The sequence below is a fragment of the Crocuta crocuta genome, unplaced genomic scaffold, assembly GCF_008692635.1.
Source record: "Crocuta crocuta isolate KB4526 unplaced genomic scaffold, BGI_CrCroc_1.0 scaffold118, whole genome shotgun sequence".
Lineage (NCBI taxonomy): Eukaryota > Metazoa > Chordata > Mammalia > Carnivora > Hyaenidae > Crocuta > Crocuta crocuta.
Genome location: NW_027551558.1, coordinates 6,337,883 through 6,356,638, shown reverse-complemented (window position 1 = coordinate 6,356,638; position 18,756 = coordinate 6,337,883). Strand labels below are relative to the sequence as shown.

Here is an 18,756-nt window from a genome sequence, read left to right as displayed (position 1 = left end):
TGTGTGAAACAGAAGACATCTACCATTCACAGAATGTTCCAGGGAAAACCATCATATCTGATAATCATCATATCTTGTCAGCACCAGACTTACAAGAAGCACTACAAGACCTAGATTCTGGTCCTGGGACCTCTGTACACCTGCTTAATTTTGAGCTCAGGCTGAGCTTCCTATGATGCTGTTGTAAAGGGCAGTTGAGACGTGTTTTAACGTTCTTGTGAAATCTGCAGGTGGGGCAGAGCAGGCAGGGATAGTTAGAAAAGCCAAGGTTAAGCTTCAATATTATTTTGACAAGTTGAAACAATGTCCGAAGCCAGTAAGAGATAATCCGACAGCACTAACGAAGGCCAGTCAACTGCACAATAAAAGGATAAAAAAGTATTGCTACAAGTTTCTCACTGAAAACAACAACAAAAAACTATGTAGGTGTTTTGGCTAACTATGGTTCTAATAGGAGCCAACAGTATGATGGTATTAGGCTAAAAATAAACATACCTCATGAGATAAACACAAAGGAAGCTGAAAGCTACCCCCTGCAGTTGACAGATGTGGATGCTGGCGTACACTAAATGAATCCAAAGGAGGAAACCTTACTACCTTGTAAGGACGTTCAGGCCAAAGAAAGACTTGAGGCAAAGATAATAGTCCATCTCAAATATCTAAGGTGATTTAAAATGGAAGAGGAAGAAGAGATTCATTTTCTCTTGCTGCCAAAAATAAAACTAGACTGTAAAGTGGAAATTACAAGGTAAATGTACAGTAGAAGCTAGCAACAGTGGTAAAATAGGGAAACACTGACAAAAACAAGAACTGATGGTCATTGAAAGTGCTAAGACTGTAACTATTGTACAGGCTCTTTTACAGTAAGCATGGCTCAGTGACTTCTAATAAGATTGGGTTAAAGATGTGAATAAGAGAGCAGATATTTCTATGCTGTGCTGGTGAAGTTTTGCTAAAACTTCCAAGTCAACCTATGCAGCTAGACTGGTATATTTTGCATATTATCACAAAGTATTTTATAGGGCTCCTATACAAACTATAATGCTTGAAATTACAACTCTAAGAAAACTCACTTTGCCTCCCCAGTCTCACACGTGCCCCCCACCCCCAAGCACGTGCCATTATTTCAGCAGAACGGAGTGGTACACAAGCCATATCATTGTGCTTGATCCTTGGATAAAAGTTATCAAGAGCATGAAACTCATCATTATTCCCATACATTTTTAATCATGTCCTGAATGTGCAGAATTATATTTCTTGTTTATTTGGTGGGAGATACTAGCAGGACACAAGGGCTATATAAATGAGACTCAAAGAAGAAAGTCATTTAAGGAAAATCACACCTTCTGAGCTTCTTTCTTCACTGAGTTACACTCAGGATTTAAAGCAAGGCAGTAGAGAAACTCCTTTAACACTTCCTTACTTCTTCTCAATCCAGAAAGAGCCTGAGCTTTCACATGATGCCCCTGGATATATCAAAAAACAAGATATACATTTTTAAAAAGCACTGTGATTACATTCTTGCACACAAGGAGCCCTGAAAAAAAATCACCAGAACTATTTCATTTTTGAATTAGCTAGAATAAACAAAAACCCATCAAGGTTGGCTCTAGCTCTACTATCCTGGAAACAAAGCAAACCCGAATGTCTCATAAACACAATCCACAATCAGAACACAGGAGTCACCAGACTAGGAATTTGAGCCAAAAGCAGTTCCAAGGTACATGCTAAGAGAGAAACTGGCTGTCTACCAACTTTAATTACATTCTGTAATCACAGATCACAACCATGTTCCTGTCTTCATGAAGCATATAGACTTGTGAGAGAAGACAGACATGAGCAGAAATGCTTGCAACACAAAGTATAGCATATAAAATACTACAGCGGAAATAAACAAAGTATAATATGGATCAGAATTTTCCACCAGCATTTTTTTTGGTAGATGCAGTATTTTCTAAAATCATTGTAAATATTGTAATTTATCAGTTCACATATTATCTTCAGTCTTTTGTCTTTTTCTTATTTGATTGATTTTTTTCTTATTACTCCCTGATTCTTTGTTCATATTTAAGAAGGATGTACTGTTTCCAACTGGTTTTCTCTCATGTAGAGTCAGACCCTGGTCTTCATAGACTCCACTGCTGAATGGAAGACTTTTTGGTCCCTTCGTCTACATGCAAGAGATCTATTTGAGAGCTTTTATTTTCAGGTGTGTGACAGAGAAGCCAGGCCTTACACTGGGAGCCCCATGTACCAGGATTTAGAGGGGCTTACTCGGTGGGGGTGGGGAGAACCTGTCACATGCACTGGCAGCCACAATTTTCTCCAAGGCAGTTTGTCCAAATTCTTTGCAGGAAGTGGGAGTGAGGCACCATGACTTTTTCTTCTCCCACTACTGCTCTGCATGGCAGAGTGAACTGGCACTGTCAAGCAAACCTTCTTTCTTATTCCAAGAGCTTAAATCGAATTCTCTCAGGAGTTGTATTATGATGTGAACTCAGCTCCCATTGAACTATAACATCCTCTGCTCTTTCATCCATTTACCTGCATTCCAAAATTTTTCTGAGTTTTCTAATTTCATAAATGTTCCTCATTCTCTTTAGTTATGGACTTATACTTGCTTAGACTTTCTTGCCACCACGGTTTTATGGAGATATGTTATATATAATAAAATCCACCAATTTTATGAACACTTTTTACATTTAAATTTTCGTTAATATACAGTGCAATATTGGCTTTAGGAGTAGAATTTAGCCATTCATCACTTGTATACAAGTGTTCATCACAAGCACCCTCCTTAACACCCATCACCCATCTAACCCATCCCCTACCCACCTACCTCCATCAACCCTGTTTGTTCTATAAGAGTCTCTTGTGGTTTGTTTCCCTCTCTTCTCTTCCTCCACCTTCCCACATGTTCATCTGCTTGGTTTCTTTTTCTTTTTTTTTTTTAATGTTTTATTTATTTCTGAGAGAGAGAGAGCATGAGCAGGGGAGGGTCACAGAAAGGGAGGGAGATACAGAATCCAGGCTCTGAGCTAGCTGTCAGCACAGAGCCCAATGCAGGGCTGGAACTCATGAACCATGAGATCATGACCTGAGCCGAAGTTGGACGCCCAACCGACTGAGCCACCCAGGCACCCCTCATCTGCTTGGTTTCTTAAATTCCACATATGGGTGCAATCGTATGGTTTTTGTCATCCTCTGATTGACTTATTTCATTTAGCATAATACATACTAGCTCCATCCATCTTGTTGCAAATGGCAAGATTTCATTCTTTTTGATGGCTGAATAATATTCCATTGTATATATATACCACATCTTCTTTATTCATTCATGAATCAGTGGGCATTTGGACTGTCTCCATAGTTTGGCTATTGTTGATAATGCTGCTATAAACATTGGGGTGCATATACTTCTATGAATCTGTATTTTTGTATCCTCTGGGTAAATATCTAATAGTGCAATTGCTGGATCACAGGGTAGTTCTATTTTTAGCTCTTTGAGGAACCTCTATACTGTTCTCCAGAGTGGCTGCACCAGTGTGCATTCTTACCAGCAATGCAAGAGGATTCCCCTTTCTCTGCATCCTCTCCAAAACCTGTTGTTAATTGTGTTGTTAATTTTAGTCATTCTGACCAGTGTGAGGAGATATCTCATTGCGGTTTTGATTTGTATTTCCCTGATAAGTGATGTTGAGCATCTTTTCATGTGTCTGTTCGCCATCTAGAGGTCTTCTTTGGAAAAGTTCCTATTCATGTCTTCTGCCCATTTCTTAACTGGGTTATTTGTTTTTTGGGTGTTGGGTTTGGTAAGTTCTTTATAGATTTTGGATACAAATCCTTTATAAGATGTGTCATTTACAAATATATTCTCCCAATCTGTAGGCCACCTTTTAGTTTTGTTGATTGTTTCCTCACTGTGCAGGAGTTTGTTTTTTTTTTTATCTTGATGAGGTCCCAATAGTTCATGATTGCTTTCATTTCCTTTGCCTTCAGTGATGTGTCTGGAAAGAAGTTGCTCCAGCTGAGGTCAAAGAGGTTACTGCGTGTTCTCTAGGATTTTGATGGTTTCTGGTCTCATATTTAGGTCTTCAATCCGTTTTTAATTTATTTTTTTGTATGGTGTAAGAAAGTGGTCCAGTTTAATTCTTCTGCATGTTGCTGTCCAGTTTTCCCAACACCATTTGTTGAAGACACTTTTTTCTATTATGTATTCTTTCCGGCTTTGTCAATAATTACTTAAGTATAGAGTTATGGGTCAATTTTTGGGTTTTCTATTCTGTTCTATTGATTTATGTGTCTATTTTTGTTCCAGTACCATATGGTCTTGATAACTACAGCTTTGTAATACAGCTTAAAATCCAGAATCATGATGCCCCCAGTTTTTTCTTTTTCAGAATTGCTTTCAGGGTCTTTTCTGATTCCATACAAATTTTAGGACTGTTTGCTCTAGATCTGCAAAGAATGCTGGTGATATTTTGATTGCATTAAATGTATAGGCTGCTCTGGGTTGTGTAGACACTTTAACAATGTTTGTTCTTTCAGTCCATGAGCATGGATTTGTGTCCTCTTCTTTTTCTTTCATAAGTCTTCTATAGTTTTTGGAGTACAGGTATTTTACCTCTTAATTAGGTTTGTTCCTAGGTATCTTATTGGTTTTGGTGCAATTGTAAACAGGATTAATTCTTTGACTTCTTTTTCTGCTGCTTCATTATTGGTGTATAGAAATACAACAGATTTCTGTACATTGATTTTATATCCTGAAATTTTATTGAATTCATGTATCAGTTCTAGCAATTTTTTTGTGGAGTCTTTCAGATTTTCTATATAGAGTATCATGTCATCTGCAATAGTGAAAGTTTGCCTTCTTCCTTGCTGATTTGTATACCCTTTATTTCTTTTTGTTGTCTTATTGCTGAGACTAGGACTTCCAGTACTATGTTAAATAGTAATGGTAAAAGTGGGCATCATGGTCTTGTTCCTAACCATAAGGGGAAGGAGTTTTTTCCCCCCGCTGAGCATGATATTAGCTGTGGGTCTTTCCTATATGGCCTTTGTGACATTGAGGTATGTTCCATCTATCCCTACTTTGTTGAGACTTTTTATCAATAATGGATGCTGTATTTTGTCAAATGGTCTTTCTGCGTCTATTGACCAGACAATATGACTCTTATTCTTTTATGTTTTTAAATGTTTTTATTTATTTTTGAGAAAGAGAGCACGGGCAGGGGAGGGGCAGAGAGAGAGGGGAAAGAGGATCTGAAGCAGGCTCAGCAGAGAGCCTGATGCAGGGCTCAAACTCACAAACCATGAGATCATGACCTGAGCCAAAGTCCAATTATCAACCTATTGAGCCAACAAGGTGCCACATATCTTTTCTCTTATTAATGTGGTGTATGGGTGGCTCAGTTGGTTGAGCCTCTGACTTCGGCTCAGGTCACAATCTTGCGGTTTGTGGGTTTGAGCCCTGCGTCGGGCTCTGTGCTGACAGCTAGTTCAGAGCCTGGAGCCTGTCTTCGGATTCTGTGACTCCCTTTCTTTCTGACCCTTCCCTGCTCACGCTGCCTCTCTCTCTCTCTCTCTCTCTCAAAAATAAATAAAACATTTAAGAAAATGTGGTGTATCATGTTGATTGATTTGTGAATATCAAACCATCCCTGCAGCCCAGGAATAGTGAATAATTCTTTTAATGTACTGCTGAATTCAATTTCCTAGTATCGTGTTGAGAATTTTTTGCATTCAGGTTTATCAGGGATATTGGTCTGTAATCCTCCTTTATAGTGCAGTCTTTGCCTGGTATTAGAATCAAGGTAAAGCTGGCTTTTTAGAATGAGTTTAGAAGCTTTCCTTCCAGTTCTATTTTTTTGGAACAGTTTGAGAAGAATAAGTATTAACTCTTCTTTAAATGTCTGGTAGAATTCCCCTGGGAAGCGATGTGGCCCAGGACTCTTGTTTGTTGGGAGATTTTTAAAAAATATACAATTTATTGTCAAGTTGGCTAACATACAGTGTATACAGTATGCTCTTGGTTTTGGGGGTAGTAGATTCCCATGGTTCATCACTTACATACAAGATTCAGTGCTCATCCCAACAAGTTCCCTCCTCAATGCCAATCACTCATTTTCCCCTCTCCCGACCCCAGCCAATCAACCCTCAGTTTGTTCTCTGTATTTAAGAGTCTCTTTATGGTTTGCCTCTCACTCTGTTTGAAACTATTTTTCCCCTTCCCTTCTTCCATGGTCTTCCGTTAAGTTTCTCAAGTTCCACATGAGTGAAAACATGTATCTGTCTTTTCTGACTGACCTTCACTTAGCATAATACCCTCCAGTTCCATCTATGTTGTTGCAAATGTCAGGATTTCATTCTTTCTCATTGCCAAGTAGTATTCCATTGTATATATAAACCACATCTTCTTTTTTAAAAAATTTTTTTAATGTTTTTATTTATTTGTGAGAGAGAGAGAGAGACAGCATGAGCAAGGGAGGGTCAGAGAGAGAGGGAGATACAGAATCTGAAGCAGGCTCCAGGCTCTTAGCCAGCTGTCAGCACAGAGCCAGACACGGGGCTCGAACTCCCGAACTGTGAGATCATGACCTCAGCCGAAGTCAGATGCTTCATGGACTGAGCCACCCAGGTGCCCCCCCCTTTTAAAAAATTTTTAATGTTTTTATTTATTTGAAACCACATCTTCTTTATCCATTCATCAGCTGATAGACATTTGGGCTGTTTCCATAATTAAAGAGCTGCTATAAATATTGAGGTACATGTGCCCCTATGAATCAGCACTCCTGTAGCCTCTGGATAAATTCCTAGTAGTGTTATTGCTGAGTTGTAGGGTATTTCTATTTTTAATTTTTTGAGGAACCTCCACACTGTTTTCCAAAGTGGTTGCACCAGTTCGCATTTATTGGGAGATTTTTTATTATGGATTCAAATTTCTTTGCTGGTAATGGGTCTATTCAAATTTCTTCTTCCTGTTCTGGCTTTGGTAGTTTGTGATATCCTAGGAATTTGTCCATTTCTTCCAGATTGTCCAGTTTGTTGGCATATAATTTTTCATAGTACTCTCTTATAAGTGTTTTTATTTATATGGTGTTGGTTGCGACCTGTCCTCATTACTATTTTGTTCCTTTCTTTTTTCTTTTTGATAAGTCTGACTAGGGGTTTACCAATTTTAAATGTACAATGTATGACTTTTGACAAATCTATACACTGTGTAACTACAACCGTAATCATGATGTAGCACATTTCCATCACCCCAGAAAGTTCCCTCATGCCCTTTGAAGTCAATCCTCTCCTCTCTCCAAGTCCAGGAACAACTGATCTGTCACTGTAGTTTCGCCTTTTTGACAATTTCACATAAATGAAATAACACATGTATTTGTGTTCTTTCCTTCATTAAATGTGATGCTTCTGAGGTTCATCTACATTGTTGAAAAGGTGGACACTTCATAATCCCCTATTACCATATAAGGTTCCATTAAATGATTATACTACAATCTGCTTATTTACGTTTTTTAATTTTTAAAAAGAAATTTTATTAATTTCATAGTGCTTCATTCAGGCAAGTGAATCACACAAAATGAACCAGAAATTTTTAAGTTATCAGACATTTGCTTACCAGCAACCTTACTCAAACTGACAGTTATGATAGATCATATGCACAGTACAACTCATCTTGTTTATGAGATGGTGTCATACACACACATACACACACACACACCACAGAGGGATATTATTCAGCCTTAAAAAAGAAGGAAATCTCGGAAATGACATGTTTTGGGAGTTAAAGCAAACAGAAAAAAAATACTGTCACAAAGCCCAAAACTGGGAACTTGAACTCCTTCAGATGATAGCTGAATTCATTTTTTTCAACCCAGATTTATTGAGGAACAATTAACAACTTTAATATATAAAAGGTAGCACCCAACATGATTTGATACACACATACATTGTGAAATGATTCTCATAACCAAGGTAATGAACACATCCACCACCTCACATAGTTAACTTTTTTTTCTTTTCTTTTTTTTTTTTTTTGCAGTGAGGAGGCTTAACATCTACTTCTAACAAATTTCAAGTATGTAATCCTGTATTACTAACTGTAGTCACCATGCTGTATATTAGATCTTCAGAATCTACTCTTCTTATAATTGAAAATTGTACCTTTTGACTTACATCTCCCCATTTCCCCCTCCCTCCAGGCCCTGGCAGTCACCACTCTATTCTATGATATCAGATTTATTTTTAGGTCCCACATATACTGGTAACATACAGTATTTGTCTTCTCTTTCTGGTTTATTTCACTTAGCATAGTGCCCTCCAAGTTTATCCACATTGTTGCAAATAACATGATTTCCTTCTTTTTTTTTTTAAAGGCCGAATAATATTCCTCTGTGTGTGTGTATGTATGTATGTCTGTATGTGTGTATCACACCTTCTTTATTCATCCACACGTAGGTTGCTTCCATATCTTGACTACTATGAATAATGTTGCAATGAACATGAGAGTGTAGGTATCCGTTCAAGATACTGATATCATTTCCTTTATATATCCAGAAGTAGGACTACTGAATCACACAATAGTTCCATTTATTATTTGAGGAACCTGCATACAGTTTTCTATAATGGCTGTACCAATTTACATTACCACTAACAGTGTACAAGGGTTTCCTTTTCTCCACACCCTTGTCAATATTTGTTATCTCTACTCTTTTCAATACTAACTATCATAACAAGTTGTAAGGTGATATTTCATTGTGGCTTTGATTTGCGTGGCTTTGATGAGTGATGTTGAGCACCTTTTTATGTACCTATTGACTATTTGTGTATCTTCCTTGGAGAAATGTCTATTCAGGTTCTTTGTACATTTTTTAACCTGACTATTCAATTTTTGCTATGGAGTTGTAAGAGTTTTTCAACTATTTTGGATATTAGGCCATTATCAGATATATGGTTTGCAAATATTATCTCCCACTCCATTGTTTGCCTCTTCAATTTATTGATTTGTTTCCTTTGCTGTGCAGAAACTTTTAGTTTGATACACTCCCACTTGTTTATTTTACTTTTGGTACTTCTACTTTTGGTATCATATCCAAAAAAATCATTGCCAAGACCAATCTCAAGGAGCTTTTTCCTTGTGTTCTACGAGGAGTTTTATAGTTCCAGGTTTTACATTCAAGTATTTAAACTATTTCAAGTACATTTTTGTGAGTGGTATGAGATAGGAGTCCAGTTTCATTTGTTTACGTATGGAAATCTGGTTTTCCTAATACCATTTATTGAAGAAACCCTTTCCTTATTGTGTGTTCTTGGTACCCTGGTAGAAGATTAGTTGACTACATACACATGGGTATATTTCTGGGCTTTAAATTTTGTTTCATTGGTCTATGTGGCTGTTTTTATGCTAGTACCATACTATTTTGCTTGCTATAACTTTGTAACATAGTTTGAACAGGAAGTGTGATGCTTCCTGCTTTGTCCTACTTTCTCAAGATTGCTTTGGCTGCTAGGGATCTTTTGTGCTTTGCTATGAATTTTAGGATAGTTTATTCTATTTCTGTGAAAATCCCATTGGAATTTTGATAGGAATTGCATTGAGTCTGTAGATTGCTTTGGGTAGTATGGACATTTTGACAATATCAACTCTCCCAATCTAAAAACACAGTATCTTTCCATTTATTTGAATCTTCAATTTCTTTCATTAAGATCTTATGGCTTTCAGCATATGGGTCTTTCACTTTAATGATTAAATTCATTCCTAACTGTTTTTTTTTACTCTAGTTGCTATTGTCAATGGGATTGCTTTCTTAATTTCTCTTCGATAGTTTGTTGTTATTGTATAGGAATGCTAATTTTGTGTCCTGCAACTTTAGAGAACTCCCTGGTTAGTTCCAACAGTGTTTGGTGGAATATTCAGGGTTTTCTATGTAAACACCATGTCGTGTGCAAGCAAGTAATTCTTCCTTTCTGATTGGATGCCTTTCCCCCCCCCTCCCTTTTCTTTCCAAACTGCCGTGGTGAGAACTTCTATTATGTTGACTAGAAGTGGTTAGAATGGGCATCCTTGTCTTGTTCCTGATCTTAGAAGACTTTTAACTTTTCACTCTTGAGTATGATGTTAGCTGGAATTGCACATATAACCTTTCTTATGTTGAGGAACACTCCTTCTACACCTAATTTGTTGACTTTTTATCATGACAGGATATTGAATTCTGTCAAGTATTTTTCCTGCATCCATTGAGATTATTATATGATTTTTATCTTTCATTCTGTTAATGTAGTGTATCACACTGATTGATTTGCAGAAGTAGAATCATACTTGCATCCCAGCAATAAATCCCACATGATCATGGTATGTTCCTTTAATATGTCCCTGATTTTGGTTTGCTAGTGTTTTGTTGAGGATTTATTTCATCTATGTTCATTAGGGATATTGGCCTATAATTTTCTTTTCTTGTAGTGTCCTTATTTGGATTCAATATAAAGGTAATGTTGGCCCCGTAAGATGAGTTTGGAAGTAGTCCTTCTTCAATTCTTTCTAAGAATTTGAGGGTTGGTATTAATTCTTATTTAAATGCTTGGTAGTGGCACGCCTGGGTGGCTCAGTCAGTCTGACTCTGACTCAGATTATGATCTCAGTCTGTGAGTTTGAGTCTCATGTTGGGCTTTTTGCTAACAGCTCAGATCCTGGAGTCTGTTTCAGATTCTCTGACTCCCTCTCTCTCTCTCTCTCTCTCTCTGCCCCTCCCCTACTCATGCTCTGTTTCTCTTAGTCTCAAAAATAAATAAAACATAAAATTGTTTTAATTAAAAAAATTAATGCTTGGTAGAATTTTCCTATGAAACCATTTGTTCTGGGCTTTGCTTTTTCAGATTTTGATTACTGATTCAATCTCTTTGCTGATTACTGGTCTGTTCAGAATTTTTATTACTTCATGATAAAGTCTTGATAAGTTGTATGTTTCTAGAAATTTACCCATTTCTTCAAAGTTAAATAATTTGTTGGCACATAATTATTCATAGTCCTTTATGATCCTCGGTATTTCTGTGGCATTAGTTATAATGCTCCCTCCATTTATAATTTCATTTCTTTCAGTCATCTTTTTTTCTCAGTCTAGTTAAAGGTTTATCCATTGTTTTCTTTTCAAGACACCAATTCTTAATTTTCTGTTGTCTTTCTAGTCTCTATTTCATTTCTGCTCTAATCTTACTTCCTTCTGCTAAATTTGGGCTTAGTTTGTTCTTTTTGTAGTTACTTGAGGAATAAGATTAAGTTATTTGAGATCTTTATTTTTTTATTAATGTAGGTGTTTATTCCTATTAACTTCCCTATTAGAATTGCTTCTGTTGCATCCCCATAAGTTTTGGTATATGTGTTTCCATTTCCATTTGTCTCAAGATTTTTTTTTTAATTTGTGTTTTGATTTCTTCTTTGACTCATTGGTTGTTTGGAAGTCTGTTGTTTCATTTCAACATATTTGTGAATTTTTTAGCTTTCCTCCTGTTCCTTTTTCTAGTTTTATACCATTGTGTTCGAAAATGATATTTGATAAAATTTTAATCTTCTTAAATTTGTTAAGACTTGTTTTGTGACCTAACATATGATCCATCCTGGAGAATGTTCTCTGTGGTCTTCAAAACAATGCTATTNCTGATTTGTGACCCAGTATGTGATCTGTTGTGAAGAATGTTCCATGTGCATTTGAGAAAAATGTGTATTCTGCTGCTCTTGGGTGGAATATTCTGTATATGTCTGTCAGATCCATTGGCCTAAAATATGGCCCAAGGCCATTATTTCCTTCCTGATTTTCTGTCTGGATGATGTGTATTTGATGGGGAAAGATATTCATCTAAAGTTGGCTGCAAGAGTGCTGGCTCGGGTGCAGTGGCATAGTCTCCACACAGATCTGTCATCTGAGTCCAAAACTGGCCAAGGTTGTGGGAATTCTCAACAACCAAGACTGGGCATTCTGTGGGTGTCTGTGATGGCAGTGGTGGCTGGGGCTGTTGGCGTCCTAGGTGGTAAAGGCTGCTGGGATCATCCTGTTCTACTTTGTCTGTGGGTGTTAAGTTCTGGCCAAGAGGATCCCTTTTTTGTTTTTTAAATACAATTTATTGTCAAATTGGTTTCTATACAACACCCATTGCTCATCCTAACAAGTGCCCTCCTCAATGCCCATCACCCACTTTCCCTTCTCCCCCAACCCCATCAACCCTGTTTGTCCTCAGTATTTAAGAGTCTCTCTCTCTCTCTCTCTCTCTTTTTAAATAGGCTTCATACCCAGCACAGAGCCCAACATGGGGCTTGAACTCATATCCTTGAAATCAAGACCTGAGCTGAGTCACCCAGGCACCCTGCCAAGAGGATCCCTCTTGGTGAGAGTCCTGGTGTGCTGGCATTCAGAGCAGCAAAGGAGGTGGAGTCATGGGCTCAGTGACATGCAGAACTACTCCAGCCCAAGGCCTGGGACACAGGCTCATTTGCTGTGTTGACAGTATCTGAGATGTAAGAGTGTGTGCAGGGATGCCTGGGTGGCTCAGTGGATTAAGTGTCCGACTTCAGCTCAAGTCAGACCTCATCGCTCAGGAGCTCAAGCCCTGTGTTGGGCTCTGTGCTAACAGCTCAGAGCCTGGAGCCTGCTTCAGATTGTGTATGTCTCCGTCTCTCTCTGCCCCTCCTCCTGCCTCTCTCAAATATAAATAAACTTTCAAAAAGAAGAGTGTGTGCAGATCACCCATGGAAACAGGATCTGGGAAACTCCTGTAATGACATTAGTTTAGGGGGATAGAGGGGGAAGCAAAATGCATCAGCACCACAGCTCAGGGACGATAGAAGTATCCCAATTCAGGACAGAGGGGGTGGAGCACAGAGCAGCAGCTGCATGGCCCTAGTGATGGCACAACAGCAGCTACACAGCTCCCCACTCAGGACCAAGGGGGTGGGATACAGAGCAAAGGCAACATGATCCAGTGATAGCAGGTAAAAACTGTCACTTAGGACCCAAGATGCAGGGCATAGAGCAGCAAAAGCTCAGTTTTGGTAATGGTGGGACAATGACAGGGCTTAGGACTGAGGGGAGGTGACACAACACAGAGGTCCCTGTAGATGGTGAGGCCCTGTGGCATCCCAGTCCCCCAGAGCAGGGCACAGCAGTAATCTGGGTTCCACGGTGCAGGTGTCACCACAGGAATGGCTCCAGCCTGGAAAAGAGACCCTGAGGCAGGATTCTGGGCAGTTCCATCAGCTTGGTTTGGCATGGGTTAAGAGTACTGGGGTCCTCAGTAGCAAAGGCTGCAGACGTTCATGGTAAAAACAAGGACTGCTAGAGTCCTCCTGCGCTCCTTGCCCCATGGGGTGAAATATCTCTGAGGGGATCCTTCCTGGCGCTGAGCTGCTCTTGACTGCGGGTTGGAGTGATACCGGTAAAATACTTCCTATACTTTTCTTTCTGGCCATCCTTGGTTTGGAGGCTCTACAGGGTTTCCACTGCTGCTTTGTTGTAGTCCAGAGCTTTCCCAGAGCTGTTTTCATTGTTTTGTAGTTGTTTATTGCTTTGGTTGTTTTCATGGGGAAGATGAGTGTTGGGACAACCTGGTCTTCCATCTTGTAATAGCCTCCATTTCCACGCTGATGGACACACATATGGGTTATACTCAGTCTTGGACTATTACGAATTAAGCAGCTAGGAATACTGTATTAGTATCTTCTACTTTTCTTGGGAAGAGTGACTGTTAGGTCAGGCAAGAAGTGTATTCTTAACTTTAAAGAAACTTCCAAACTGTCTTCTGTTGTGGCTGTACTATTTTGCATTCCCACATTATGTGAAGGTTTTATGTGGAAAAATCTACCACATTTATGTGAAGTTGCTGGACATCCTCCCCCACACTTAGTATGGTCAGTATTTTAAATTTAAGCCATTTGAGTGGTATCTCCTTGAGGTTTTAATTTGTATTTCCCTAATGACTAATGATGTGGAACATCTTTTCATGTGTTTAGTTGATATTCCTAGGTCTTCTTTGGTGAAGTATCTCATAAAATCCTTGTCCGTTACTTAACTGAGTTTACTTATATTACTATCGAGTTGGTAAGTATTCTTTATATATGCTATATACAGATATATGCCTTGCAAATACGTTCTCCCATTCTGTCTGCCTTTTAGTTTTTGTAGCAGTACTTTTTGAAGAACAGAAGTTTTCAATTTTGATGAAGACCAATTTACTAACTTTTTCTTTTACAATTTGTCTTGACTAAGAAATCTTTGCTTAACAAAAAGAGACAAAGATTTTTACATTTTGTTTCAGATATTCTATAGCATAGCCTATATATTTAAGGTATGCTCCATTTTGAATTAATTTTTATATATGATATAAAGAGAGGGGTGAGGCTCATTTTTTTTTTTTTTTGCAAACAGATATTCAATAACTCCTTACTACAAATTATGAGAAGACTATCTTTTCTCTAAATCTTTGCACTATTGTAAAGAACTAATTCACCACTTATGTGTAGGTCTATTTCTGGACTGCCTTCTGTTTTAGTGATCTTATGTCTATCCTGATCTTATGTCATTACTTTAGCTTTATAGGAAGTCTTGGAATCAAACAGTATATTTCCTGCAACTCCATTCTTATATTTTAAAACTGTTTGGCTATTATTTCCCTTGTATTTCCATAAATGCACACACACATATACATACATACACACATACATATTAGATAGATAGATAGATAGATAGATAGATAGATATGTATATAATTTGTAGTAAGGAATAATTAGATGTATATATATGTATACACATAGATAACAAATTCTCCAAATAAAAACAACACAGTCCCAATTAAAATTCCAGTAGGCTTCTTTGCAGAATTTGGCAAATTGGCTCTGTTTATTTGGGGAATCTGTCATCTTACTAACATTGAGTCTTCTGATCCATAAACCTGGTACGTATTTATACTTATTTAAGTGATACTTAATTTCTCTCAGCAATGCTTTATAGTGTTCAGTGTACAGATCTTGTAGGCACTTTGTTACCTTTTCCCCAAGCATGTTATGTTTTTTAAGCTATTTTAACAATATTATTTTCAAAATTTAATTTTTATAATTGTTTCTTGTTGGTGTGTACAAGTACGATTGGTTTCATTTTTGCATATTCACCCTGTATACTGCAAGCTTTATAAATTTCTTGAGATTTCCTCACAATTATGTCAACTGTGAACAGATAGTGTTACACTTTCCTTTCCATTATGCATGCCTTTTATTTCCTNCTTTTTTTTTTTTTTTTTTTTTTTTGCTTTATCTTCCTGGCTAGGACCTCCAGTACCATATTGGTAAGTGGTAAAAGCAAACATATTTATTTTTCTTGGTCTCAGTAGAAAGGCATTCCATTTCCTACCATTAAGTATTACGTTTGCTGTAAGGTTTTTCATAGATGGTCGTTATCAGATTGAGGAAATCCCTTGCTCTTCCTATTTCATTCAGTTTTAACATGAAGGGTGTTCAATTTTATCATGTGCTTTATATTCATTTATTTTTTTTTTCAGTCTGTTAATACAGACAAATTGATTTTCAAATGAGATAATGAGAGATACTGGTTTGAAGTTTGTTTTTTAACATTTTTGCCTGGTTTTGTTATCACAAAAATGCTATTTTCATAAAATAAGTATTTTCTCATTTTCTGTTTTCCAGAAGAATTTTTGAAGGATTGGTATTATTTCTTCCTTAAGTGTATGATACAATTCCCCGGTAATTCCATCTTGTCCTGATATTTGCGGGGGAGGGGCAGATGGGGCATGTGATTAACTACAACTTTAATTTCTCTAAATAGAGATATGGCTATTGAGGTTATCTATTTCTTCTTGAATTAATATTGTTAGTTTGTGTCTCTCAAGGAGTTGTTAACTTCTATGTTGTTGAATGTATCAATATAAAGTTGTTCATAAAATTATTCCTTTTTTATCCTTTTAATGTTTCGTAGGCTCTATAGTGGTATCTCCACTTTCATTCATGGTATTAGTAATCTGCACCTTTTCTCTTTTTTCCTGATTAGTCTGGTGAGGTATGTCATTTCATTGATCTTTTCAAAATGACAGGTTTTTGTTTCATTGACTTTATTGTTTTTCTGTCTTCTGCTTATCAGTTCCAACCTCTTCTATGCAGTTTTTTCTTTTTGCTTACCTCTGTTTTAATTTGCTCTTTTCTTAGTTTTTTAAACTGGAAATTTCTATCACTCATTTGAGACCTTATTTCTTTAATAATTTATTCATGTTAGAAATTTCCCTCAAAAAGTGTACTTTTATTATCAATGATTTCAAAAGATTTCCTGGTTTCCTTGTGATTTCTTCTTTGTTCCATGGATTGTTTAATGGTAATCTAATTAAAAACAAGTATTTAAGGATTTTCTGGTTATTTTACTATCATCGATTACTCTTTTCATTCTATTGCCAGTATACTCTTCAAGATTTCAATGATTTGAAATCTATTGAGACATATTTTACCAGCATAGGATTCTATGAGCATTACAAAGCACAGGTTACGTAAGGTCAAACTCATCACATGCCCATTTCTATTTCTGCATATGGTCAAATATTTTGTTAGCACTAGTTTACCTCAATTTGCAACAAAAATTGTAAATCAGTATCAGCCATGACTGGTAGCTTGAAAGCATAGTTTTGCCTGGATAAAACACATTGCTAGAGTAGCCCCCAACAGAACACTCAAGGTGAATTCTACAAGTGCTTCCATCTCATCTCAGCCATAGTTGGACAACTTCATCCTTCCCTCAGTCTTTTCTACATACTTAACAATGTTGCTTCTGCCCTAATCCTTTAGTTATGATGCTAACCTGGAAACAAATTTCTATCCTTTGCTACACTGAAGTGATTTATCCTTTGCTATATTTACACTTCTGCTAAAGCTGTTCTTCACTAGGCATTTATCAAGAATTGAGGTCCACATATTTGCTATTTGCAATAAACTCTAATGACAGGACCAAAATCCCAAAAGCAAATGATGCATTTTTTGGCTCTCTTATAGTTAAAATTAGCCATGTAACTTTGCAGTAATGAAGTCTGTCTTTTATCACAGACATACTGCCAAGTTTTTAGCTCAAAGACCAATACTGTGGAGAAGAAACTAGCTTCATGGGGGCAATACAGGTCTACTGTCAGTCAGAAATACTAAGCTTATAATTTATAACAATTACGGCTCAATCACTGCTGACAGAAATTAGCTCAGAAGATTGAAAAGTCATCAGAAGAAGGAGGAGAAAATGTATTTAGTAAAGCAAGCAAGCAAGCACCAATACAGATTTCTGGACTTGGTCCAATAAACATTTGTTTCCCATCCTAAGGTTCATCCCTAATTCCAATTTAACACTCAATCTAATCCAAAAACATTTTGTTTTAAAGAACAGAAGGCTGGATGGAAGGAAGAAAAGGGCATCTTTTCTATTAATATGGGTTAATGCCTCTTCAATGTTTCTAAAATGAAAATGACAAAAAGTAATACAATGGGACAAAAATATTTTTATACTAGCTAATAGAGTATGCAATTGGTATTATTTTTATCACAGGTTCTTTAAAACTTTAAAATCCTTTTTGGGTTTAAAACTCCAGAGATTCATGAAAAAAGTTACAACTTTGATCATGTGGCTTCTTAATCTTCAAGGGCAACGTAAGCTACTGTTATTACATTAACAAAGCTTATACTGTGTCATCACAGGAATATTAGACCTTTCCAACCCAAAGACTAAAATTATTCCAAAATACATACAAAACATTCATCCTCTCGCTAACAACATTTATATGTTCTCTGCAGAGTAAGGCTCAACTGTTAATCATGATTATTCTACAATCTTCCTCTTTTAAGTGTAACTTTAAATATTTCCCCCTTATTCACAAATTTATCCAATTTTATCATTGTGTTTATGTATTTATTTAGTATATAAGTCATATCATTCAGCTAAGTATCTCCTAAGAATAATCTAAATTCGTGTTTCTTAATTAAATCCAGCTGGGAGACATTTTGGTCTTTCACACTGAGTTGGTTTATTATGAAGTGGATTGCTACATTACTATTATTGAGGGATACATATACCGTGTGTAGGTGCCTAATCACAGTTATCTTAGTTTATTCTTAAGAAAATCCCATAAACGTACATTTATTATCTCTAAAGCCAACCAACACAAATACCTTAGTCAAGAGAGGTTCATTCTGACACACTGCATTGGCATCCTGTAGAGCCTGCTCATAGTTCTTCATGGTTAAATATAACTCTGCTCGCAGCAGCAATAATGAATTATCTCTAGGAGCTGAAAGACATGGGGAATAGAAAAAAAAATTAAAATGACTACACTTAAAAACAAGTCTTTAACTCACTAAAAATATTAAACTGGAAAATAACTAAAAGGCAAAATAAATAATTCCTCCCTCAAATCATATGTGGTTTAGTCACTTAATAAATATATTTTACATAGCTTCTCTAAGGAAAACAGAAAGATGACTGACGAGACTCCAAAATGCAGCCAGAGGGGCACCCGAGTGGCTCAGTCGGTCAAGCATGTGACTTTGGCTCAGGTCATGGTCTCATGGTTCATGGGTTTGAGCCCGGCGTCAGGCTCTATGCTGACAGCTTATAGGCTGAAGCCTGCTTCAGTTTGTGTCTCCCTCTCTCTCTGTCCCTCCCTGGCTTGCTCTGTTTCTGACTCTCAAAAATAAATAAACATTGAAATGCATCCAGAAAAACAGACTGCTGA

General features: G+C 37.0%; 1 protein-coding gene across 1 annotated transcript in view; it reads right to left on the bottom strand.

Moving 5' to 3' along the window:
- The window catches only part of LONRF2 (LON peptidase N-terminal domain and ring finger 2), a 33,927-nt gene extending 15,650 nt beyond the window's left edge, over positions 1-18,277 (bottom strand). Inside the window, exons 1-2 of the mRNA XM_077749321.1 lie at positions 18,194-18,277; positions 1,344-1,466 (exon numbers count right to left, since the gene is read on the bottom strand). Of these exons, the coding sequence (XP_077605447.1) occupies positions 1,344-1,466; positions 18,194-18,262 (192 nt within the window). The 5' untranslated portion in view covers positions 18,263-18,277. The remainder of the gene's footprint in view (positions 1-1,343; positions 1,467-18,193) is intronic.
- Positions 18,278-18,756: the final 479 nt, after the last annotated feature.